We start from the raw sequence: 24628 nt of genomic DNA, 5'->3' as shown, positions 1-24628 counted from the left end.
GAGAGGGAAGTGAGAGCGCGGGCTATCATACAGGCATACCTGCACACAGAGCCCCCAACGGAAAAAAAAGATATCGCCACTGTCAATCAGAAAATTTCCACTATGCTTAACAGTGGAGAACTACTGAGAGTAATACCAATTGCAAATCAGTTCCTACAAAGATTACTGAAGAAAGTTTAAGTTTAAGTTAAGTTTGAGGACGTGACCCAATTTACACGAGTAATATCTATAACACCAACTATGCAAATCATCCTCAAAGACTTTAAAAAGCAAAAAGTTCCCATCGAAGTTGAATTGACTGAAACAGTATTATCTGTTAAGGAGAAGTTGGCAGCCATTAAAGAATGTGAACCAGATCAATTGAAGTTTGTATATTCTGGGAAAGTCTTACAAGATGATAAGACTTTGGGATTATTTAAAATTAAAGAAGGTGATTCAATTATCTTTATGATTTCAAAACTAACAAAGAAATCAACTCCAACTCCTGTCCCTGCTCCATCGACTGAAGTTAGTACTGAACAATCATCTGCATCTACTTCTTCAAATATTGCCCCTAGTTCGACTAGTACTGATGCTTCTACATCAGTTTCAACTTCTGCTCCTACTCCTGCTACTGATGCTGCTGCTGCTACTGCTACTGATGCTCCTACTAGTAGTGATGCAGGATCAGTATTCACTCAAGGTAGTGAAAGAGAATCAACCATTGCAAATATTATGGAAATGGGTTATGACAGACCCCAAGTTGAAGCTGCTTTAAGAGCTGCTTTTAATAATCCTCATCGTGCAGTAGAATATTTATTAACAGGTATCCCAGAATCTTTACAACGTCCAGCTCCTCAAGCTGCTCCAGCCGCCACACCAGCAGTAGCTGGTGATTCAACAGTTGCTACTACTGAAGCAACTGATGCTATAAATGAAGATGATGAAGAGGAAGATCGTGGAGAAAATTTATTCGAAGCAGCAGCTGCTGCTGCTCAAGCTCAAGGTCATGGAGGTCATGAAGTTGGAGCTCCATCTCATTCTGAAGCTAGTTTAGGTGATGATGAACAATTAAATTTATTAAGAACTGCGTTACAAACCAATCCTGAATTGATCCATCCATTACTTGAACAATTGAGTCAAAGTAATCCACAAATTGCTCAATTAATACAGCAAGATCCTGAAGCATTCATTAGAACATTTTTAGGAGCTGGTGGTGATGATTTAGGTTATGAAGTTGAAGGAGATGAAGCTGGTGGAGAAGCTGGAGATCCTGAAGGAACTATTCGTATTCATTTAACAGAACAAGATCAAAATGCTATAAACAGATTATGTGAATTAGGATTTGAACGTGATCTTGTAATTCAAGTATATTTGGCCTGTGAGAAAAATGAAGAAGCAGCTGCCGATATATTATTTAGAGATATGTAATTTGAACAAATAGGATTGGTAAATCCATATAATATAATATATGTACATTAGCTAATGTTTCTATTCTATTTAATTATAATTATAATTGTAATTGATCTAATGAATCAATTACTGTATAAGATGATTTATCTTGTTCAGTAATTGGGGCATTACCTGGTCTAACTACAATATAACTTTGCATACCTGCTTTTATTGCAGCTTTAACTTCATTAACATTATCACTTAAAAATAATACAGATTTTGAATTATCTGATTTCCCAATTTCTTGTAAAATCTTATCATAGGACTCAGATTCAGTTTTATAACCAGCTGTAGTAATATCAAAATATCCTGATAAATAAGGATTTAAATCAAGAGATTTATCATTGGTGGTTGGATCTTTAACATATCCAAACAATAAGATTTGTGCTTTAATACTTCCTGAAGAATATATATAGATTTTTTGAGTTTTGGCTTTATTAGGATATTCTTTAATGAATTTAATAGAATCTTCATATACTGGAGCCTTTAAATCTCCATTCTCATAACCAGCTTTCCAGATAAATCCTTGTAATGATTTTAATATAGGATCTTTTACATCTTTTGCCACCAAATCTTTGAAATGATTAATGATATTTATTGATGACTCCTTAATATCATGAGGTAATTGATCTAAAATCTTAACTATAGGATCATCAGATTGAGGATCTAATGGGAAATCAAGTTGATCAATAAACGTGGGAAATTTTTCTACAAAGTATGGAAATAAACTATCCTTAACAAAAGTTATAGGACATACAGTTCCTTCAATATCTAAAACAAGTGTATCTATAGTCATTCCTTATAGTTTTAGTTTTAGTTTAATTATATAGTTAAGGTTGCAAGGCTGAAACAGGACTAAAACGTTAGTGATGTTGGTTGCTAACAAATATAAGTCCGCTCACAAGAAAAAAACCAAAATATCACACTAGAATTTAAACCCATAAACGGTATTATTCTAACTATAAATAGGGATTAAATCCCTTTTAAGAGGTAATATTATATATATATATATATTTAAAAAGATATTATTAAATAACATCTATCTGCTTAATAATGACGGACAAAGTGCCGTTATTTGAAGAAGATAAAACTTACATTAATGAAGATCATATACATTCATTTGCAAAAGCTTTAGTTTGGGATACTAACCATGATGATTTAATAGACACATCACCAACTACTCCCAGCACTACTCTATGGCTTAGTCCAAACACACTGAGGACTGATTTGTCTGAACTGATCCATAGAGAGGCAGAGCTGATAGCAGTTGCTGATATGGATAAAAATTCACTTTCTGTAACACCTTTAGTTAAACCAGATCTTATCACTTCAAAGAATGATTGGTTCCCATTAACTAATGTTACATCATCACCTGCATCACGTCGTCATTCAAGAACAACTCCAAGACGTAAATCAACTAATGGTAAACGTAAATCATTATCATCATCTACCCCACAAGTATCAACATTTCGAAACTTAAGAAATGAATTTCGCAGTAGTGCTAGTTACACAATATTGAGATGGCCTTTATTAACTATCTTAATAATATTTATTATAATCCTTGGAGCCATATATTTATCGATTAGATTATATGTGGCTCTACTGGAATATTATTTTACTTGGACTGGTAAACGGAAAAGGTTAAGAGATAAGTTAAGAGGTTCCACTAGTTATCAAGAATGGAAATATAATGCTTTAGAACTTGATAAATATCTTAATTTAGATAAATGGTCAGATAATCCTAAATTTTCATATTATGATTCAAAGACAATTAAATTGACAATCTTAAGATTACAAGTCTTAAGAAAAGAAAATCGCGATGAAGATTTGGTGGTGTTTTTACAAGGATGTTTAAAATCCAATTTTGCTGGGATAGAAAATAGACAATTATATTCCCATAGATATTATGGGACAAAATATCTTGTTGATGAATATTATCAAGAAGTTGTTCTTGCAATTAATCAAGTGACTGATTCTCCTAAATTATCACAATCAGTAAAGAGAAAGTTCTTTAGAATAGTTCTGAAAAATTATGGTAAAACTGCTTTATGTCTTAGTGGTGGAGCATGTTTTGCATATACTCATTTTGGAATCGTGAAGGCTCTACTTGATAATGATTTATTACCTTCAATCATATCAGGAACTTCAGGTGGTGGATTAGTAGCAGCTCTTGCCTGTACTAGAACTGATGAAGAATTGAAAAAATTACTTGTACCAGAATTAGCTAGAAAAATCACTGCATGTGAAGATCCTTGGTGGGTTTGGATTCCAAGATTTTGGAAAACTGGTGCAAGATTTGATGCTATTTCATGGGCAAGAAAGTCTTGCTTCTTTACTTATGGTTCAACTACATTCCAAGAAGCATATGAAAGGACAGGTAGAAAATTAAACATTTCGACTGTTCCTGCTGATCCTCATTCTCCAGTGATTTTATGTAATAATATAACTTCACCACATTGCATTATTTGGTCATCATTATTAGCATCATCAGCTGTTCCAGGTATTTTAAATCCAGTTGTGTTGATGATGAAGAATCCCAACAATGGAGAAGTTATACCATTTTCTTTGGGTAGTAAATGGAGAGATGGATCTTTACGTACTGATATTCCTGTCGATGCATTGAATACGTATTACAATGTTAATTTCCCCATAGTATCTCAAGTCAATCCTCACATTTCATTATTTTTCTTTGCTCCTAAGGGTACAGTTGGTAGACCAGTTGCTAGTCCAAGAAGTAGAACTAATAATGAAAAGTATGCTTACTTGAGAGGAGGATTTATTGCTGCTGCATTAGAACAACTTCTTAAATTAGAAATCACCAAATGGTTAAGATTAATTAAATCATTAGACTTATTACCACTTTTCTTAGAACAAGATTGGCTGAATATATTCTTACAAAGATTTTCTGGAGCAATAACTATTTGGCCTAGAAATAAATTAATTGATTTTTGGTATATTCTTAGTGATCCAACCGAAGAAAGGTTAGCAGAAATAATTTCCAAAGGTGAAAAATCCATGTTTCCTCGACTTTTATTTATAAGACATCGAGCTGGAATTGAAAAGGCAATTGAGAGAGGTAGAAAATTGTCGAAATTAACTACAAATATGAGAGCAGGTTCCCCATCGTCAATAGAAATTCAAAATGACTTTGAGTTTTATAAGGCGCAATATGATGATGAGGATGACCATGATGAAGATCTTGATGATGATTATGAAGGAGATGATACTGAATTGGCATTTCGAAAGTCGTTATCCGAACAAATTAGTGCTATTGGAGATATACTAGATGTGGAAGATGAAGAAAGCATTGATGATGATTTTGTTACCGAGGAATATATTGTCGAAAAAGATGATGATGATGAACAAGAAGAAGACGATAAAGGAGAAATTAAAGTAGATAAACTGGCTGGTACCAACCCAAGAAACTTTGTTACATCCTTATTTAAGACCAAACCATTTAAAAGGAGAAGGAATACGGTTTTCTAATTTGATTAACCTTATATTTCTCTATATAGATATCCCTCTATTTAATTTATATATCCCTGTAACAGTTTAATTTAATTTTATTTAATATAATGACTTTATTAAATCATACAGATGCTCGTAGTACTTTAGTTAAATGAGCATTGAATTTATTACAATCATTTATTTCACCATTTAATTCTATAATCTCTCCTAAACAAGTAGTTAAAGCATCGAATGCGGCTGACTCAAGCACTCGATGTTCTTCGGAATTAAAATCTGAAAGTACCCATGAAGCCATAGTTTGCTTGGATGCATTATTGGGCTTTGGACCTATACCTATAGCCAATTTGAATACTACTTCATTGATTCCAGGATCATTGACTGAATTTCGTATACTTTTCAATCCATTATGAGATTCTTTACTCTTTAAATTTAATAATTTGATTGTACCTAATTTACTTTCAAAATCATCATATAATATAAGAATAATACATGATGAATTCAATCTTATTCTTTCACCTTCTATAAACTTAGAAAATGCTTTACCTGAATCATTCATATAAATATTCGATTTGGCCAATATCAAGCTATTGTCAGCATTTGATGTTACAGAGTACATTGGCGATTTCTTAGTTAACTGCTTAACATCAAAATAGTCTACTAATTTCTTGAGCATATAATGGCCTGTGGAGTGTCTATTGGACGCTCCTGGATTACCCACAGAGAAGATTATTAATGTTTTATCCATAATATGCTGGAGATATTGATATTGGTAATAGTGTGTAGGTGAGTAGAAAATCGCAGCCTAGAAAAAACGTTAAGAAACTTTTGCTATATAAGCAGAACATTCGACAGTTGACTCATTGGGTATAGCAAGAAATGAGTCATGATTTGATAAATGATAACCCAGAAGTTTCAGATGCTGATGACAATGGACAAGTTTTGGCTTCGGCGAAGGTAGAAGCAGGCATTCACGAAAGCAATGATCCAGAACTAGAACAGGCTCATAATGAACACGAACATAATCAGGATCACGAAGTCGAAGAAGAGGCAGAAGAAGAAGATGATGATGATGACTTCGGATCCTTTGATGATGCATCCTTCGAAGAATCGCAGCAGGCAGAACTAGTACAGTCACCAGCAACTGAAACCGGTGATCCAGTCCAACATAAAGTTTATTTACCAGCTACATTTACTGAGGATGTGTTTGATAATGAAGTATTATTTTCAAGTAATCTTTCCAAAGTATTGGATTCAGTATTTGTGGATGATGAATCCCATATTCTAGATCAAACAGCATCTGAAAGGGGTCAATTTTTAACAGAAAGATCAGAAATCATATTTAATCAATTATCTAATATACCACATTTAAGGCCCTCCAATTGGACTAGACTGAATATCCGTCATAATCTCCTCATTCGTTTGGGTATACCGGTTAATCTTGATGAAATAAACAATCAAGAAGTATCTAATAATCAAAATCTTACTGTTCCAACCTCCAATACTACTCAACCTCAATCGCGTCGTAAATCTATATCTGCAAAAGATATTAGTTGGGATGGATATGAGATTCCTGATTTTGCTGGATTAAACATTACTAATGAAGAGAAACAAGATAGATTAAAGAAAACTAATGAAATACTATCACGAATCGAAACAGAAAATATGGATCATTCATCTCGACAGTTCTTAGAACTTCATGATGAAGATAAATTCATTCAAGTCAAACTTCAACAACTTCGTGAAAATTATGCTGAATTACAAGCATTAGCAAGTTGTTGGATTGATAATATGAATGAACTTAATGGAGATTTTGAGATATATGAGAATGTAGTTCAGAACTTAGTAGGTTATAGTCAAAGATTACGTAGAGATGAGATTTTTGATAATTTGAAAAAGGTCAAGCAGAAGAAAGGTTCTAAAAGAAAACTATGGCGATAAATTCCGTCCATTTCATATTCATATAGTACATAAAAGCAAACTATATACAAATATATATATATATATAACTTATGTTAGATCATAAACTTAATATTGCAAATTGAATAAAGAACTTAAATCATCGTTCAATGAGTTGCTCTCTATTCCTGCTTGCAAATTCATATTAAGGAATGAACTATCAATAAAGTTCGTATTAAAAGTCCCTCCTGGAGTGGTTGGAGGATATTGTTCTTCTCCAACAGTATGGGTATTCACATCATGAGCATTAGAATTACCATTACCATTACCATTACCCTTAACTGAGTTTGTGGTCAACCCACTTGAATAGACATTACTGCCTACCATTGGTTGATCATCATTATGACGTGTACGCAGTTGTTGAGATTGATTATAAGAATGGTCCAAATCTAAATGAGCACTAGGTGATTGAGCTCGAGTTGGAGGATAACTATATCTAACATCAGGAAATAATTGTGAAGGTTCAAAGTTTTCAAAAAAGTTTTGATTGGTAGGTAAATTTTCGGTGACTAAAGTTACATCTGGGAATGATTGAGTTGAAGAAGGTGAAGTATCTGAATGTTTGGCACTATTAGATTCTTTAACTTTGGTTTGTTGAACTAATTCTTCAAGATTAAGTTGCTTTTGATGAGTATTAGTTGTTTGATTAAAGTCACGAGCATAAACACCTCCACCTGGTGAAATACCTGAAGAATTAGAATTATTACCAGGAGATGCTTGATTAAATAATGGTTGAGGTTTATTACCAAAGATTTGTGCTTGTTGTTGAGCTTGAGCATTTGCTTGAGCTTGAACTTGAGCTTGAATTTGAGTTTGAGTTTGAGATTGAGCTCGTGCTCGGGCAGCCTTTTGATTAGCAGTTAATTCTTGATACTCGGCAATTCTATTACCATTTTCAATCACTCTGGCCCGTTTAATCTTATCATTAGCATATTTATCAAATAATTTCATTAATACTTTGGCAATTGGAAAGAAATTAGTTAATTCTTTCAAAACAGCTCGAGAAGTCATTAAAGAATCAGCAGCTGTTGAAGCAATAACACTATTTGAAGAATCCACATGATAAATTAACATAACCAATGCACTAAATGCAATATAAACAAACATAACTGGACAATATTTAATTTGTTTACGATCCAATAAAATCTTGGAGATTATAGAAATCATTCTGGCCGATTGGAAAGAAATCCCCCATGAAGGATATTTATAATTATTTGGATTAGCCGAAGAAGATTTAGCCATTCTAATCAAATTAGATCTATGAATAAGATATAATCGATTATAATATTGAGCATTTAATAAACATGAATAAAAATTTTGAGTTGTTGTATCAGTTAAAGAAAATACTAATTGAGGAGGTAAATTAGTAAACCAAATTCCCATTAACATATCACAATGTTGAATAATTGAAAATTTATTCTTTCTCTTTAATTGTTCTGATTTAACACTATATTGATGTTTAATTATAATTCCCGTAATTTCTGCTAATTTAACTAAATGAATAAAATATAATGCTTGAGTTTCATCTACTGGATATGGAGATACTGTATCAGTTTCTGAATCATTTTCATCGAAATCTTCCATAGTAAGCATTGGTACATCACAATCATTAAGATCAATAACTGATGGTCTACCAAAGGCAATGGCTACATTACGATCCTTTTCAAATAAACACCACCATATTCTACGCCAAATTTTCTTTTCATTATTTGTTAAAGTGGTTGATTTATTAACATCTCTTTGAAATCCAAACCCTTGAGCTAAACCAACAGCCACTCTTGTCCAATAAAATGAATTCTTAGTAACATCTTCAGGTCCTTCCCAATAAGTTCCTATAAGAATTAAAGTTTGTATAATTGATACTGGATCACTTTCGTAATTAGTTTCATATAATGCTTTAGCTCGTCTAAAGAATGTTAAAGCAGCTAAATTAGATGAACCCTTTGAATCTAATAATAATGGATTATTAGTAACTCGACATCCACTTAATAATACTGCTTGTAATACCATTAATGAAGGATTATCATTGGGATCATTAAATTTCTTCATAAATTCAGTTCGATTTATAACCGGCATTAATGGATGAACATGTTCAAAATATGAATTAATTAAATCTAAACAAAGTTCATGAGATGGTAAAAGAAATGCTCCTCTTAATTTTAAGATTTCTAATTCAACTGAATCAAGAGAAATATCACTAGTTTCAAATACATCTTCAGTTAATTGAATATGATTATCACCTTCCTTTTGTGGTACTAAACCTATTGAAGAATGACCTAAGAAAGTTAATGAAGTTTTTTGTTTTGAAGCTAAAAGATCACGTTTATGCATGGAAGGTCTATTTTTATAACTTGAACTTAAAGAAGGAGGTACTGATACTTGAGAAATATTAAGCATTGGTTCATTAATTGAAGAATTTGATCCATTACCACCACCAGATAAAGATTTTGTTATATTTACAGGTAAAGTTGATGTGGTGGTAGAAGTTATTGAAGGTGATACCATTTGAGGAGTTTTAACTGAATTAGAAGATATTGTAGCAATAACTGATCTTGAATTTGATGAAGGAATTTCATTAGAATTTGTACCAGATACTGGTTCTGTTGATTCTGATTCGACATTTTCTGATGAATCTTTGGAATTATTATTGAGATTATCATAATTAGATACTGATGAAGTTTGTTTTCGTTTACTTTTAGAATCTCCAGATGAATTACCTCTCTTTTTAGCTTCAGGAAGTACACAATCACATCCAAAAGTTATACAATTAGTACATGGGATATGAATTTCAGCATCACATCTAACTTTTCTTGAACGACATACTGTACATGCTCTACTACCACGAGGACGTTTATATTTTATAGTAAAAGCCTTTGGTTTATCAGGATTTTTAGCCGTGGATTTTTTTGTATGTGTATTTGTATTTGTACTTGAAGTTGAAGTTGATGTCGAGGCTGGTGTAGGTACTGGAGTTGTTTCATCAGTAATTGGTGAATCTTTTGAAGAACTGGCTGATAATACTTGATCTGCATCTTTAGGCGATGCAGTATCATTGGGAATGGTTTCCTCTTCGATAGAAGATTTGCTTGTGGTTTCTTTCTTTACTTTTGCCATTGTTTCGGAGTCTATTATTGCTAAGTACCGATTGATTGCGGTCTTGATATTTTCGATTGTTTACCTGGATGTGAGTAGGTTTAAAAGTAAGATATAATACAAAAAGTACTTTTAGATGGTTACCGATTGTAAACCACCAATTTAAATGATCGTAATGATTGCCAAAGTCAAATTGAGTGATTATTTGATCAACAATCTATATAATTTCGGGGAGATACGAACAAAAGGGTTATGGACTCAGGACTAAATGATTCGAAATAATTTTTAAATTGTTTAAATGGTTGATAGATACGGGATTGAAGAACTTTAAGTCCGAAGAGTTCCAATATGTTCAAAGTATAAGTCGACTGAATAGAGACTTGATTTCAATATTACCATTCATTCTGTCATTTGAATTTTTTATTTCTTTAATTTTTTTTAGAGTAACTCCTGTATATACAGCGCGGTGAATTTGGGGTACATTTTTAATTTTAAAACTCTTTTTTTTGCTACATTTTACGCAACTTACTTTAATAAAGATAGAGGTAACAGTTTAAATTATTATGAAATTTACAAAGTATAACATAAATATAATTGCAAGTTATTATTTGCTGAATATCAAGTATAGTATATACTAAAAAAGTTTGAAAAATTTTTAACATAATTAAAGTGTTTTTGGTAGTTTATTCGGCATGAACAAAGTATGCCTAACTAAGACGCCGATTACCTAATTGGGTCCAGTGAGGGGTACGAGGTCGGATTCAAATTCCGTCGGCAACCGAATGACAGATTTTTATCTGTCTAATACGAGTCATCCTCCAATACAAATAGTAAACAAACCAATTGAAAATATCAGAATGTAATTATAAACTATAAATTATTAAATTATCAAATAATTAGTTAATAGAATCAGTAAAGTAATGTGAATCATATTCATACCCCACTAAACTAAAACCAAAACTTTTCAGAAATGATTTTTAACCCGGCCAACTCTTTCCTCCTATCCTTGTTTCATACTTGCTTAAATAATACTGAGTCCCTTTAACCGATGCAGAAAAATAAACAGGATCCATGCCGCACTACTTAGGTTCCCCACCTCAGATAATCTGAAAAATCTGATGAGATTAACTATGACATAACGAAGATGATCAGATCAGATTAAATTAAATTAAATTAAATCAGAATTAAATTTATAATTATAATTATAATTATGCCAATTAATTGGAATTGGAATTGGAATTGGAAATTAGTCTTACAATCTTCTATCTCTATAGTATCAGCATTACTACTTATTCAACAACTTCATCATGAATTGATCGTTGTACCGTCTCGAAGAAATAAAAAGTCGAGTAAAGATTTAACCCTTCTATCACCTCGAACTCGAGGTATAGAATCTCAAATTGGGAATACTCCACTTATTGAAATTAAATCATTATCAAAAATTACTGGTTGTAAAATATATGCAAAATTAGAATTAGCAAATCCTGGTGGAAGTGCAAAAGATCGAGTTGCTCTTGCAATAATTCGTCATAATGAACAAATGGGTAATTTAACACCTTATCATGGTGATATAATATTTGAAGGAACTTCTGGTTCTACTGGTATTTCTTTTGCTATACTTGCTAATGCATTAGGTTATACTGCTCATATTTGTTTACCAGATGATACTTCTCCTGAAAAATTATCATTACTTCGAGCTTTAGGTGCTGAATTAGAACCAGTTAAACCTGCATCAATTGTTGATCCTAATCAATATACTAATGCGGCAAGAAAGGGTTCTGATCGTATTAATAATGATCCAGAAGATCCAAGACATGCTATATTTGCTGATCAATTTGAAAATGATTATAATTGGCGAATTCATTATGAAACTACTGGTCCAGAAATATGGCAACAAATGGATGAAAATGTAGATGTATTTATTAATGGATCTGGCACAGGAGGTACTATTGCTGGTGTAGGGAAATATTTACATGAACAAAATTCTCAAGTTAAAATAATTCTTGCTGATCCTCAAGGAAGTGGATTAGCTAATAGAGTTAATTATGGAGTTATGTATGATACTGTTGAAAAGGAAGGAACAAGAAGACGTCATCAAGTTGATACTTTGGTTGAAGGAATAGGTTTAAATAGATTAACCTGGAACTTTAAACAAGCTGAACCTTATCTTCATGAAGCTATACGAGTTAGTGATGATCAAGCATTAAAGATGGCTAAATATTTATGTATTAATGATGGATTATTTTGGGGTTCATCAGCTGCAATAAATTGTGTAGCAGCTATACAAACTGCCTTAAAATATGGACCTGGTCAAAGAATCGTGGTTGTTGCTTGTGATTCTGGCGCTAGACATTTATCTAAATTTTGGAAACAAGCTAGTGATATTCCTAATGATATTACTATTAATGATATTTTAGAAAATTAGGTATAATAATATTACATGGGAGAATATCTATATATATATATCTACTTATTTAATTCTTTTTCAATTAACTTCTTCTTAGTTTCACGATATAACTTTATAGTACTCAATACAGATGCACTAATTCCCATCCATATTTGGATTGTATCAAATGGTAATTTCATTTTGAATACAGTATATGAATTAAATATCAAATCGGATAAATTCTTATATATATCCAAATAAACATTATTTTTCTTGAATTGAATTTCATTCAAAAGTTTTAAATCATCATTATTTGATGAATTCGACATATCAAATGCCGTTTTATTATTACTATTATTATTATTATTGAGAAGTAATTGTCGGGATAAGATCTTGGCTTTATTCCGTACTTGAATCTGAATCTTGATATCCATTTCTTGTTGATTCAACTTTGATAATTTTTCAATAGCATTATACATAGCAAACCAAGTTTCAGAATACCATGCAAATGATTCATGACGAGCTACTATTGATTTAAAAGTTGGATTAGAAAAGAATTTTAATTTAAATAATAAAAGTGATTCATCATTTATACCATAATAAAGTGAAAGTAATTGACCTAAAGTTTTCCTATTAAATAAGCCTGAATAATTCACATTTAATTGATTCTCTTTATAATTAATATTTTTATTAAATTTTATGGCAAGATCATGAATTCTAAACGGAGTTTTACCAAATCTAAGGAATTGTCTATAAGTTGATAAACCATTAACCATTCCTTGAAATCTTAATTTAAAAGTTGAACTTACAAAAATTACCAATATTTTTATGAAATCAGCTGGATGTTTCAGAAAATTCTTTAGTAATTCTAGCTTTTTACTAGAATCATTATATCTAGAATTTATTATATTGATATTTATTACATCATCACTTAATTTTGTTTGTACTTGTCCCGCATAATATATTAACAATCTTAAAGTATATTGACCAATCTTAGCCATTTTATCTTTACCAACAATATCATTTAACATGGCCCAAAATATATCCCAATTAGATATTTTAATGGTTGTTGGAATATCCCTTTTAGATATCATAGATGATGATAATGATGCAGTAGTACTATTAATATCTAAACCTGAATCATTTTTAGATGGGACAATATCATAAACTTTTTCTGAAGTTGGAGTTATATATATGGCAGTAGCCTTTTTCGATAGTGGGGTTTCATATTTTGAAGTAATTATAGTTGAAGACATATTGCTATTATTATTACTTCCTGGTTTGGATGGAGAATTATCAGGAGTATCTAACCACTCTGAATTATATTGAAATTGTTGTAAACTTGAATTATTATTATTATTATTATTGGTTGAAGGTAGTTGACCAGAATATAAAAAATCTCGATTAGTGGGGTTGGGTGATGAACCGAAATGATAACTTTGGGATAATGGTTTATTACTATTGATGATATTATTATTAGGATGTTTAGGATAGGATGACAAATCTATATACTTTCCTGAGTCTATATCATTCATTATCCATTAAAACTTTAAAATTGAATTAAAAAAAAAACTGTGGTGACACAGACAGATATTTATATGTCAAAGAATTGAAATTACTATACAAACAATTATAAAAACCCTTGTGAAAAACGTTTGTGAGATTGTATGCAAACTTTTTCAAAAAGGTGATGTGATGCAATTGATGAGGTCCTGCCTAATAATACTTAATGAGCTTAATTGTGTACAGGTATTAATTTGATGATTATAGTTTGTGGCTTACTCCTATATTGTAACTAAGTAAAGTAAAAGGGTAGATCCTGCCGATGTAGTGACTCGATGAATGATACTTAATTTTGCTTATGAGGGTTGTTTATTTTTTTTTCCCTCACTTGCTTTGTCGTATTACGACTTTGTGTTAATGAAATGTCGGTAAAATGCTGGTAATGTTACGTTGCATCGATGCAATTCTACGTTACAATCGATACTTCCTTAGGTTACCTCGTTATATTATATATATTATATTATATTATATATATATTATGTATTATATTTCTGTATGTATTTATGGGTATAGTGATGAGATGAGTCGTGTAATAATTAAGTTGCGCAATCAGGCTACTCTACTTTACTTTACTCTACTCTACTCTACTGAGCTTGAGTTCTAACAGTCTCACTATTTGGACCCATCATGAAGGCTCCTACACTACCCAAGTAACCTTCATGTCTTAAAAAGTAAGATTTCATTTCACCTTTAGACCAGAAATTCACGGCATAACTAAGCGTATGAATAGTTTGCTTATGTCCTGAAATAAAGGACCCTCCAAAATATATACGTTTGAGATTAAATCGACAAGCCTGAAGATAAGCAATTTGTCCAATATTATTAGATACAGAATATAATAATGATCTTGCAATATCTTCAGGTTTAAATTGTGATAATTTTTCGGCTGGAGTTAATTGCTTATTAGTGAAACGTAATTTCTTAAATACTTTTGCAAATGATGATGCAATATGTGTAGCCTTTAAACCAATTTTATTATAATTTGATCCATAAATATCTCCCACCAATAAATCTACATTTTCATTATTTCCTCGTTCAGCCATTTCCAACATTTCATTATAATCTTTAGCATCAGTTAATAAGGATAATAAACCCCAAAGAGTTCCTCCTCCTAATGATGAACCTCCGATTCTTTCAAATTCATCGGGTCCTGGTCCTATAACTTTAATCATAGAAACACCACTACCTATATTGACTAGCAAATAGGGGAAAATGGTTTCCTTTTGTAATGAATTGGGAATAAATGTGGTATTATTTTCATCCAAGTCGTAAGTAAAGATTTCATTAGGGATTTTTGTAATTAACCAATTCAATCCTTTTATAAGACATTCCATTTCGTCTTTAGCAATGATTTTCATGGGTAATCCATATTTCTTGAATGATTTTTTCATTAATTGATAGAATTTATGAGCTCCACCACCAGTGGCCATAATATAGGTGATTGGAGGTTGAATTTGTTGTTTAGAAACTGATTTTTGAACTAATTTAATTAAAAATTTTAATACTTCATGTTTGAAATTTTCAGTTTGGAAATCTTTAAAATGTAATCTACCTCCTAAAGATGAAGAAGATTTAGTAAAATAAATTAATTTTGTAAGAGTTCCTCCAATATCTACTGATATATGAATGATTTCTGAATTATGACGAGGTAATGTAATATTTTTAGTTATATCTTTACTATCTTCCATTTCTTCATCTATTTCTTCATCAAGAATTACAGGTTCATGTATATTGGAAGTAGCATCGACAGCAATTTGACTATTGGAAACCTTACTCACAGTAGATTTATTTAAATTAGGGGGGAGACTTATTTTACTTCTGCCATTATTATCTTTATTTCGATCTTCTTCATCTGATGATGATGATAAATTTGTACTTGTTTCTGATGGTAATTCAGGGGATGGAGTTCTCGTTATAGATTCTTCTGAAGAAGTAGAACTTAACTCGCCAGGAGTTAGTTGTCCATTATTATTTGTCAGATGTGATCTATTTTGAATTATAGATTGTTTAAGGAGATGATCATTGGCAATATAAGCACCTGAACAATCAATCTTTATGGTTCCGGGGTCAGCAAATTCTAGATTAATTTCTTCTAGTGATGATATTGAATTTCTATGGTGAATGAGTCCCATTATGTATATGAATTAATGATATGATATGAAATGAATAAATGAATAAATAATTAATTAACTAAGTGATACTATCGGACGATAACAATATGTTTATGTATGAGATGAAAAATATACGACCGGATATTTCACTTTTGAGTATGGGATTAATGAATGAGTGAGTAATAAAAATATAACAACAATTGATTAATTGTATATTTTAATACTGTTGAATACCTTTCTTACAAGGTGAATTCACAGGGTTATATCCTTATCTATAAATAAGTTCTTATGCCCCCTGGTGAATAGATATCCGTTACTTTATTTGTTGGTATAATAAAATTTTTCTTTTTTTTTTTTTGGGGTGTGATTTTATGGTACACCTTTTTTTTTACTGAGAAATCTTAAATTTTTTAGTGACTCCCTCGGAGTTTTTTGCTTATTTTACTGACTATTTTCGTGTTTTTCCTATGACCCTTGCCTAAGCTTAACTTTTCAAATTTAACTAGCGGCCGTCGGACCTTAAATTTTTCAATTTAGCGTTTAACTGGGGAAATTGCTTGAAGTCAGGAGATCTTGATCCTCTTAATTTCTACAAGTAATTTTGGTCATTCTTACATCTACGGCAGTTATATAATTAAGGGTACTATAACTCTAATCGGGTTAGTATACTAACTACTTAAGACTGATAAGGCAACTTCCGTATACTCGTATCAACGGATCTTGGGAAATGAGACCGATGATTTTTGTTGGGAGAGGTTTGCTGTCGGTACACGACCTCTTCTTACTAACTTAATATACTTATCTGATTGGTAGTAATAGTTTGTTATAGACATGTAATACTCGTATATATCGGTACTGAGATGTGGTATTCTTAAACTCCGTGTGTATAATATAGATATCTTGGATGACAAATAGGGTGGCCATTAGTAATCCCTATCGTATAGCCCTATTTCCAGTATTAGCTCTCTCGCATTTTTTACATCCTCGGACTTCGGTGTTTGCGCTAAACTCTGTGCTCGTTTATATCTCGCTTTATCCTCCCCCACAATTCAGTAGCTAAACTTCCCCGGATATCGAAAGAACTGTATTTGGGTTATACCGACGAACAATAGTTTAAGGAGCTGTCAGGATATGAGATTGTGAGGAAAATATCTTTCTGTCTCGGGTGAATCATAAAATTGGAGATATACAATTAGTGTTTGCCCGTTTTAGATCACCTTCTATAGCTTAAATTAACTAAGTTGGGACATACTACATAGTTTCCATGTATATTTCTCTACTTCTAATTCAAGGTTAGACTAAGGTTATTCAGTGGTAACTCTGAAGTTCTCCACTAATGGGAATAATAGTAGTTGCTATTTCTCCTCAAGAAAGGCAATCATTATCATTTTTCTACTTAGTATATCCTTAGTATGAGTAGATCTCATAGAGCTCTTCTATAGAATCAAGAGTAAATAATCTACTTGAGCTCTTGTATGGTATTAAATTATTTCTCCTTGCTTCTATTTCGTATTCTTCCTTTCCTCTTCTACTCACTTTGGTTTGTCTCTCTTTATGTATATCTACCCATTCAGATTATATCCCGTACCTGCTTCTCTTATTACGTTTTCTTTAAATTGCCTTTTACTTATGTACACTTTGTCATTCATTGCATGTCTCTAATAATTTCATCTAATGAAAGCACAATAAATTTTGCAGTCATATCCCCAGCGCAGCCACTAAATTTTTCACCACAAAAAAATAGTGAAAAATTATCTACAGTGTACTCGACTACAGTACCCAATATAATTTATTTCACTCTAACAGTTTACTATGACCAGTACCGATAACACTGGATCTGTCACTAAGGACTTGGAGTCTTTGAAACTCCAATCTTTAACTCCGTTGGAACTTTCGAATTCTTATGTCCCTGCCAAATATTCGTTGGATCTCACCATCAATCATTTAAAACCAAATTTCAATGGTCAAGTTATTATTGATTTAATTAAGAATGACAACTTTAATGGAAACATTCCCGATCATTTCGAATTGAGTTTGAATTGTCATCGTTTGGTATTGACCAGTATTGAATTAGTTCAAGAATCAGTCGAACCAATAAAGTTATCAGCAAATTATGATAGAATTAATCATCGAGTTAAATTAACTAGTACAACCACCATAGTACCTTCAACCCTCAATAATGCTAAAGTCATTATTAAATATATGGGTCAATTAAATACTATTAAGAACTATAATGATCCTACAGTTGGAATGTTTAAGACTAATTATATGGATAATGATAATGGTCGAGCTGATAATCTTATTTTAGCAACTCACTTCCAACCATTCTATGCTCATTTGGTATTCCCATTGATAGATGAACTTAATTATAAAGTTCCTATTGAATTATCAATAACTGCCTTATCTAAATTTAAAGTTATTTCTAACGAATCATTAGTATCTTCAGAAATTATTCCAATGACTCCTAATTCAAAATTCGTATTCAAACCAACCCCACCAATTTCTCCATCAGTATTTGGATTTGTTATTGGTGACCTTGAACATCTTGAATCACTTCAAGTTGAAAATATTCCTGTGAGAATTTATACTACTATTGGAGATAGTATTCAAGCAAGTTATGCATTAAAAGTAGTTGAGAAAGTTTTACCTAAATTAGTATCCTTATTTGGTCCATTCCCATTATCAAAATTTGATCTTGTTTCCATTCCATTTCTTACAGATGGTGCTATGGAAAACTGGGGGATGGTAACTGTATTATCAAACCAGCTCCTTATAGATGAACATACAGCATCAAACTCCCAAAAGATTCAAGTTCAACAATTGATTGCGCATGAATTGATTCATCAATGGTTAGGCAATTTAGTTGGATTTGATGATTTTAAGTATCTTTGGTTAAATGAAAGTTTTGCTACATTCTTAGGGAATTACATTGTCAAAACTTTCAATTTTGGTACAAACCAGATCGACTTTGTAGAGTCTGTAATGGATAAGGATGGAAGTTCAGATGCTATGAACTCTATTCAATCATATATGGCTAGTGTAGATACAAGTATCACATCATCAACTACATCCAGTATATTTGAAACAAACTCATACGAAAAAGGAATGATCATATTAAGAATGGTTGCCAGTGTAATCAAATCTGAATATAGTGATATTGAAGATTATACCCCTTTCTTTAATGGTTTAAAATCAGCCATCGAACATTTCAAGTATAAATCTATTAAACCGTTTGATTTATGGTCTCAATTGAATAATTCTACCTCCGTAGATTTGCTTAGTTTTGTTCATTCATGGCTTCAATATGAAGGATATCCTCTTTTGAAAGTCAGTTATAAGAATGATAAATTATATATTGAACAACATAGATTTTTAGAGGATTCGACACTCGAAGAATCAAACTTAGAAGATACTCCATTTCATGTACCATTACTTATCAAAGTTCAAGATGATCATGGTGAGTATAAAACATTAAATTTGTTATTGACTGATAGATCAATTGAGTTGGATATTCCCAAGAACCAATTTGTTAATATCAATCATCTCAAAGGTGGTTATTATCGTGCAATGTATGATTTTGACCTTGATATTAAACGTATTAACAGTATTGATTTAATATCTATCTTGCATGATTATGGAAAGATAATCCTCAAAACAATTCATGGATCTACTGGTGATTTGACAAAATCACTTAATATTTTAAGTCAATTGACTAAGAAATCATGGACTGTAGATTGGAAAGTATTAAAAGTGGCCTTGGGTTATCTTGAAAGTCTTAATAATACCTTGATTAATTTCACAACTTATGAAGAGTTCAGATCAATTTGGTTGAAATCCTTCATTAATGAATTATACAATAAGATTGGTAATTGGGATTCATTATTGAATTTAAACCATAATCAACAGATACATTCATCTATTGAATTGGAAGTTAGAAATTCAGTATTGACTTTGGCTTTATCACTTGATGGAACAGACTTGAAAGTTCAGAGTCAGAAATTTGCTAGTAAATTAATGAAAAATTTCCTTAATTCCAGTAAAAGTTTCATTCCCAGCCAAATTTTATCATCCATGTTTATCGGTACAATTCAACAGAATAATATTAAGGATTATAAGAAGATTATGGAATTAGTCAAGAATTCTAATTCGTCAATATTGACCCATACTGATTTAAATAACCCCAATGAATTACAAACCATTGCAGTAAGTTCATTATCGTTTGTAACCAATGAAGAACTCATTACAAAGACTTTAAACTTTGTCATGACTAATATTGATTCAAAGATGATTGAATTGAGTTTAATTGGATTTCAATACAAATCGGATCTTGAATCTAGAATAAAGTTATTTAATTGGTATAAATTACATTATGATCAATGGATCTTAAAGTCCTTACGGAAAGGATCTGATTGGTCCAAACAATTAGGTAATACTATGATCAATTTAACTTCACTTATTATTGGTGATATCATGCAAAAGAATGATGCGCAATTGCAGCAATTGGTCCAACAATTTGTGGCTTTAAAGTCATCATCTTTACCTAATCATGGCTTACAAGAGTTAGTTGAACAAATTAACGAGAGCAATGTAGTCAAGACTTCTATTGCATCTATCTATGCAGAAGTGATTAGCAACTTCAACTTATCATAACCAATATATATTTAGATAGATACGTAAATACATAGATAGATAGATAGATAGCCATTTCCTGTATATAAAATAGATTAGAGAGTGTGTTACTTTCGCACTCTAATTAAAGTTTCAAAAATTTCTTTTTGCTCATTCTTTATTTATATTTTTATTTTTTTCGGTTATTCGTAATTATATTGCCTAATTGGGCCATCCCATAAACATATTGAATCAATCTCTAAATATAGACCACTACCAATTACTTCGTTAAACGAAAATTTTGTGAACGTAAGGGGAAGAGGTTTTTATGTAGGGTTCTAAACTTAATTAGGCATCTGGTTGGTCAAGTTTTTGAATTTACTTGATTATTAAGTTTTCTAATATTACCGGTATTCTCATCGATCGAAGGTCTTGTATTGACTTAAAAGTACTGGCTATTGTTCATAAACTTTCTAGTAATTTCTAAAGTATCAGTGAATAATAAAGTTAGAAAATACTTCAGTTCAATTACATTCACTTCAACTGACATATACCAGCATTAGCATATCTTTAGCATTTTTTATTTATTTATTTGTTTATTTACTTATTCATAGCATAGAATGGCCAATCCAAACCACCATTTAAGCTTCGTCGAAGATGATGATCCATTTGAAGGAAATGCAGACTATTATGAAGATTATCCTGAGAGTATCCAAATGGGTTCTGCTTACACATTTACTTCTAATACACCTAATCCAAATAATCATCATAATAGTATGGGCTATATCAATGGACCTTTATCAAATAATAGATATTCTCAATTTAATCCAGACATTGTTTATTCACGTCCTCACTCAAGAGCTTCGTCGGTAGGTTTCGCATCTCCTCAACATCATTTACTTGGAAGAAATATACCTTTACAACCTATTCATTATAATACCCATCCTACATTATCTAATGGTTCTAATGGTAGTGATACTGGATCTACTGTGACATTGACAACGGCCACTAATTTATCCAAAATTAAAGAATTTCCTTCAGCTTACCAAAAGCATACTACAAACAGTAGTTTTGGTGAAGGTACTATGTTTCAATCTGATTATGAAAGTGGGAACCCATTTCAAGCTCCACTTCAGGTTGGATTCTCAGGTGCAAATTATATGATAAATCCTTTGGAAGATGCTGATAATGATGATGATTTTGATCCCTTTGGTGATAATGACTCATTATACTCTGAAACAGGTGAAGAAATTATAAGAAGAGGTGCCACTATAAAAAGAAGGAATACAATGAAGAACGGTGGTGATTATCCCGATGAGGATGATGAGTATTTTGTTCCAAAATTGCATTACACTAAGACCATTAAGAAAGCTAAATTAATTAATGGGAATTATATTATTGATGCAAAAGTCCCTACTTCATTATTGGAAACTTATAATACTAATAATGAAAGTGGTAAAGAAATGTCTTTCTTGAGATATACTGGAGCTACTTGTGGTCCATCAAATTTCCAGAAATTCAAATACAATTTAAGACAAGAATTATATACACCCAAGAGAGATACAGAACTCATGGTTGTAGTTACTATGTATAATGAAGACGAATTCTTATTGGCCAGAACCTTGAAAGGTGTATTTGAAAACATTAAGAATTTAAGTGAACGTAAGAATTCATCAACGTGGGGACCAGATAGTTGGAAGAAAGTAGTTATTTGTATTGTTGCAGATGGTAGATTAGAATTAAACAAAAGATCACAATTGTTATTAACGGCTTTGGGTGTTTATCAAGATGGTTATGCTAAATCCAAAATTAATGACAAAACTGTAAAAGCTCATATATACGAATATACTTCTATGGTAGGAATTGATGAGATTAACGACAAGATTCATTTTGGATCCAATTCTAATCCTGTTCAGTTAATGTTTTGTTTGAAAGAAAAGAATTCTAAGAAGATTAACTCTCATCGTTGGTGTTTCCAAGCGTTTGCTCCAATTTTAAATCCAAAAGTTGTCATGTTGTTAGATTGTGGTACTAAACCTGAAAAGGATGCTTTCTATTATTTATGGAGATCCTTTAAAGATCCTAATGTTGGGGGTGCTTGTGGTGAGATGAGAGTTGCTTTGGGTCCTAGTCGTCAATTATTAGCCAATCCTCTAGTTGCTGCTCAACATTTTGAATATAAGATTTCAAATATATTGGATAAACCATTGGAATCAGTATTCGGATTCATTTCAGTTTTACCTGGAGCTTTCAGTGCTTATAGATATGAAGCATTATTGAATGTAAATGGAAAGGGTCCATTGGAAAAGTATTTTAAAGGGGAATTTTTGCATCAAAGTACGAATGTTGATGATGAAGAAGAGGATGACGAAAGAGACATCAAAGAAAGGAATTTCAGAGAATCTGGAATTTTCACATCCAATATGTATTTGGCAGAAGATAGAATCTTATGTTTTGAATTGGTGGCTAAAAGAAATCATAATTATATATTGAGATATGTTAATGAAGCTAAAGCTGAGACTGATGCTCCAGAAAACATTGATGAATTTGTTTTACAAAGAAGAAGATGGTTGAATGGTTCCATGTTCGCAGCTGTTTATGCAATTTTTCATTGGAGTAAGATTTGGAGATCGGAACATTCATTATTTAGGAAATTAATCTTACAAGTTGAATTCTATTATCAATTAGTAACAATCTTAGTGTCATGGTTTTCATTAGCATCATTTTTCCTTGTGTTTAGAATCTTAACAGCTAATTTAGGAGGTGATACTATGCATTTTGATGTGGGGAAATATCTTGCAGCTATATTTTTATGGTGTTATGTTGGAGCTGTTGTAACTGCATTCGTATTAGCATTTGGTAATACTCCTAGAGGGGCTAGAAAGTTTTATACTGCCATCGCTGTAATATTTGCAGTTCTAATGGCATATTTAATGTTTGCAGTAGTTTTCTTAGCTGTTCATACCGTTAAAGCCATTATAGCTGATAATAATAATCATTTCGAAGTTAGTTTATTATTCACTAATTCAAAATTTAGGGATTTAATTCTTTCTATCATTTCAACTTATGTGTTATATTTTGCTGGTGCTTTTCTTTATGGAGAACCTACTTTTATGTTTACTTCTTTTGTTCAATATGTCTTATTATCACCTTATTATGTGAATGTTTTGAACATTTATGCATTCTGTAATATTCATGATGTTTCTTGGGGGACAAAGGGGGCAGTTCAAGCCAAAGATTTGGGTTCGGCTAAGATTGTTAATAATAAGGATGAATTTGTCATGATTGTGCCTGGAGTTGAATCTGAATTAAATGAATCTTATATTAATACTATTGATGCTCTTAGAACAGAAGAACCAATAAAACCAATTAGACCCAATAAGAAATCAAAAGATGATTCTTATTATGCATTAGTTAGAACAATTACAGTTCTTATTTGGATGTTCTCTAATGCCATATTAATTGCCATAGTTTTACAAGCTGGTGGTGTCTTAACTGGACCATATAATACTAATGCAAATTCAGGAGCATTAAGTGCAAATTCTCAAGTATTCTTAAGTATTATTTTATGGATTGTTGCCGGATTAGCATTATTTAGATTTTTAGGAAGTGTGTTTTATCTTTTGTTCAAAGCTTTCAGACCATTAAAATGGAAAATTAGAGGGGATAAAGGAAATGGTTTAAAACTGCAAGTATAGATTCATATTTTATTTCGGATTTTGCAGCCAAATTAACATAAATTTATTTATTTTTTGTACTTAGAATAATTTTTAATTTTAAACATAATAGCATACATATAAGTTATCTTTTCGTAAGTTTAATCAAATTTAGTGTAAATATTATTCGTATAATAGTTTATTAAGGTTATAGTTTATATGTTGTATCACAGGGAATACATCACATGACCGTAACATGCATAAAAAATAATAAAATAATAAATAATACGGAAAAATTACCAGGGGTTACCGAAGTCTGTTTACAACTACAAATAATAGAAGCCAACTAAAGCAGA

The 24628-nt window shown here is 31.4% G+C and overlaps 11 protein-coding genes across 11 annotated transcripts; 6 read left to right on the top strand and 5 right to left on the bottom strand. All coding sequences in view use genetic code 12, as the record gives it.

The window, feature by feature from the left end:
* The first annotated feature begins 67 nt into the window (after positions 1 to 67).
* RAD23 (Rad23p) lies at positions 68 to 1454 on the top strand. The gene has a single exon (XM_064880843.1). The coding sequence runs from the start codon at positions 241 to 243 to the stop codon at positions 1408 to 1410; it is 1170 nt and encodes a 389-aa protein (XP_064741496.1). The 5' UTR covers positions 68 to 240; the 3' UTR covers positions 1411 to 1454.
* On the bottom strand, positions 1455 to 2380 carry RJT21DRAFT_117813 (putative acireductone synthase). Its single transcript, XM_064880842.1, has one exon. The coding sequence runs from the start codon at positions 2225 to 2227 to the stop codon at positions 1490 to 1492; it is 738 nt and encodes a 245-aa protein (XP_064741495.1). The 5' UTR covers positions 2228 to 2380; the 3' UTR covers positions 1455 to 1489.
* Positions 2381 to 2383: 3 nt separating this feature from the next.
* Positions 2384 to 5029, top strand: RJT21DRAFT_117812 (uncharacterized protein). The gene has a single exon (XM_064880841.1). It carries the CDS (start codon positions 2485 to 2487, stop codon positions 4915 to 4917), a length of 2433 nt encoding a protein of 810 aa, XP_064741494.1. The 5' UTR covers positions 2384 to 2484; the 3' UTR covers positions 4918 to 5029.
* On the bottom strand, positions 5021 to 5644 carry RJT21DRAFT_79968 (uncharacterized protein; the record flags this gene model as incomplete). Its single annotated transcript, XM_064885242.1, has 1 exon — positions 5021 to 5644. One exon carries the CDS (start codon positions 5642 to 5644, stop codon positions 5021 to 5023), a length of 624 nt encoding a protein of 207 aa, XP_064741493.1.
* On the top strand, positions 5347 to 7006 carry RJT21DRAFT_15182 (uncharacterized protein). The gene has a single exon (XM_064883471.1). The coding sequence runs from the start codon at positions 5776 to 5778 to the stop codon at positions 6835 to 6837; it is 1062 nt and encodes a 353-aa protein (XP_064741492.1). The 5' UTR covers positions 5347 to 5775; the 3' UTR covers positions 6838 to 7006.
* On the bottom strand, positions 6828 to 10339 carry CTF1 (Ctf1p). The gene has a single exon (XM_064880840.1). It carries the CDS (start codon positions 9967 to 9969, stop codon positions 6925 to 6927), a length of 3045 nt encoding a protein of 1014 aa, XP_064741491.1. The 5' UTR covers positions 9970 to 10339; the 3' UTR covers positions 6828 to 6924.
* A 545-nt stretch (positions 10340 to 10884) lies between these two features.
* RJT21DRAFT_15174 (putative cysteine synthase) lies at positions 10885 to 12393 on the top strand. Its single transcript, XM_064883469.1, has one exon. The coding sequence runs from the start codon at positions 11159 to 11161 to the stop codon at positions 12371 to 12373; it is 1215 nt and encodes a 404-aa protein (XP_064741490.1). The 5' UTR covers positions 10885 to 11158; the 3' UTR covers positions 12374 to 12393.
* On the bottom strand, positions 12394 to 14242 carry RJT21DRAFT_15173 (uncharacterized protein). The gene has a single exon (XM_064883468.1). The coding sequence runs from the start codon at positions 13867 to 13869 to the stop codon at positions 12415 to 12417; it is 1455 nt and encodes a 484-aa protein (XP_064741489.1). The 5' UTR covers positions 13870 to 14242; the 3' UTR covers positions 12394 to 12414.
* Position 14243: 1 nt separating this feature from the next.
* Positions 14244 to 16321, bottom strand: RJT21DRAFT_15172 (pantothenate kinase). Its single transcript, XM_064883467.1, has one exon. The coding sequence runs from the start codon at positions 16027 to 16029 to the stop codon at positions 14482 to 14484; it is 1548 nt and encodes a 515-aa protein (XP_064741488.1). The 5' UTR covers positions 16030 to 16321; the 3' UTR covers positions 14244 to 14481.
* A 1471-nt stretch (positions 16322 to 17792) lies between these two features.
* On the top strand, positions 17793 to 20738 carry RJT21DRAFT_117806 (uncharacterized protein). The gene has a single exon (XM_064880839.1). It carries the CDS (start codon positions 17821 to 17823, stop codon positions 20656 to 20658), a length of 2838 nt encoding a protein of 945 aa, XP_064741487.1. The 5' UTR covers positions 17793 to 17820; the 3' UTR covers positions 20659 to 20738.
* Positions 20739 to 20853: 115 nt separating this feature from the next.
* Positions 20854 to 24416, top strand: CHS8 (Chs8p). Its single transcript, XM_064880838.1, has one exon. The coding sequence runs from the start codon at positions 21237 to 21239 to the stop codon at positions 24312 to 24314; it is 3078 nt and encodes a 1025-aa protein (XP_064741486.1). The 5' UTR covers positions 20854 to 21236; the 3' UTR covers positions 24315 to 24416.
* Positions 24417 to 24628: the final 212 nt, after the last annotated feature.

The sequence above is a fragment of the Scheffersomyces amazonensis genome (genome assembly GCF_036850825.1).
Source record: "Scheffersomyces amazonensis strain UFMG-HMD-26.3 chromosome Unknown RJT21scaffold_1, whole genome shotgun sequence".
In the NCBI taxonomy this organism is placed as follows: domain Eukaryota; kingdom Fungi; phylum Ascomycota; class Pichiomycetes; order Serinales; family Debaryomycetaceae; genus Scheffersomyces; species Scheffersomyces amazonensis.
This window is presented reverse-complemented; position numbering and strand designations above follow the sequence as displayed.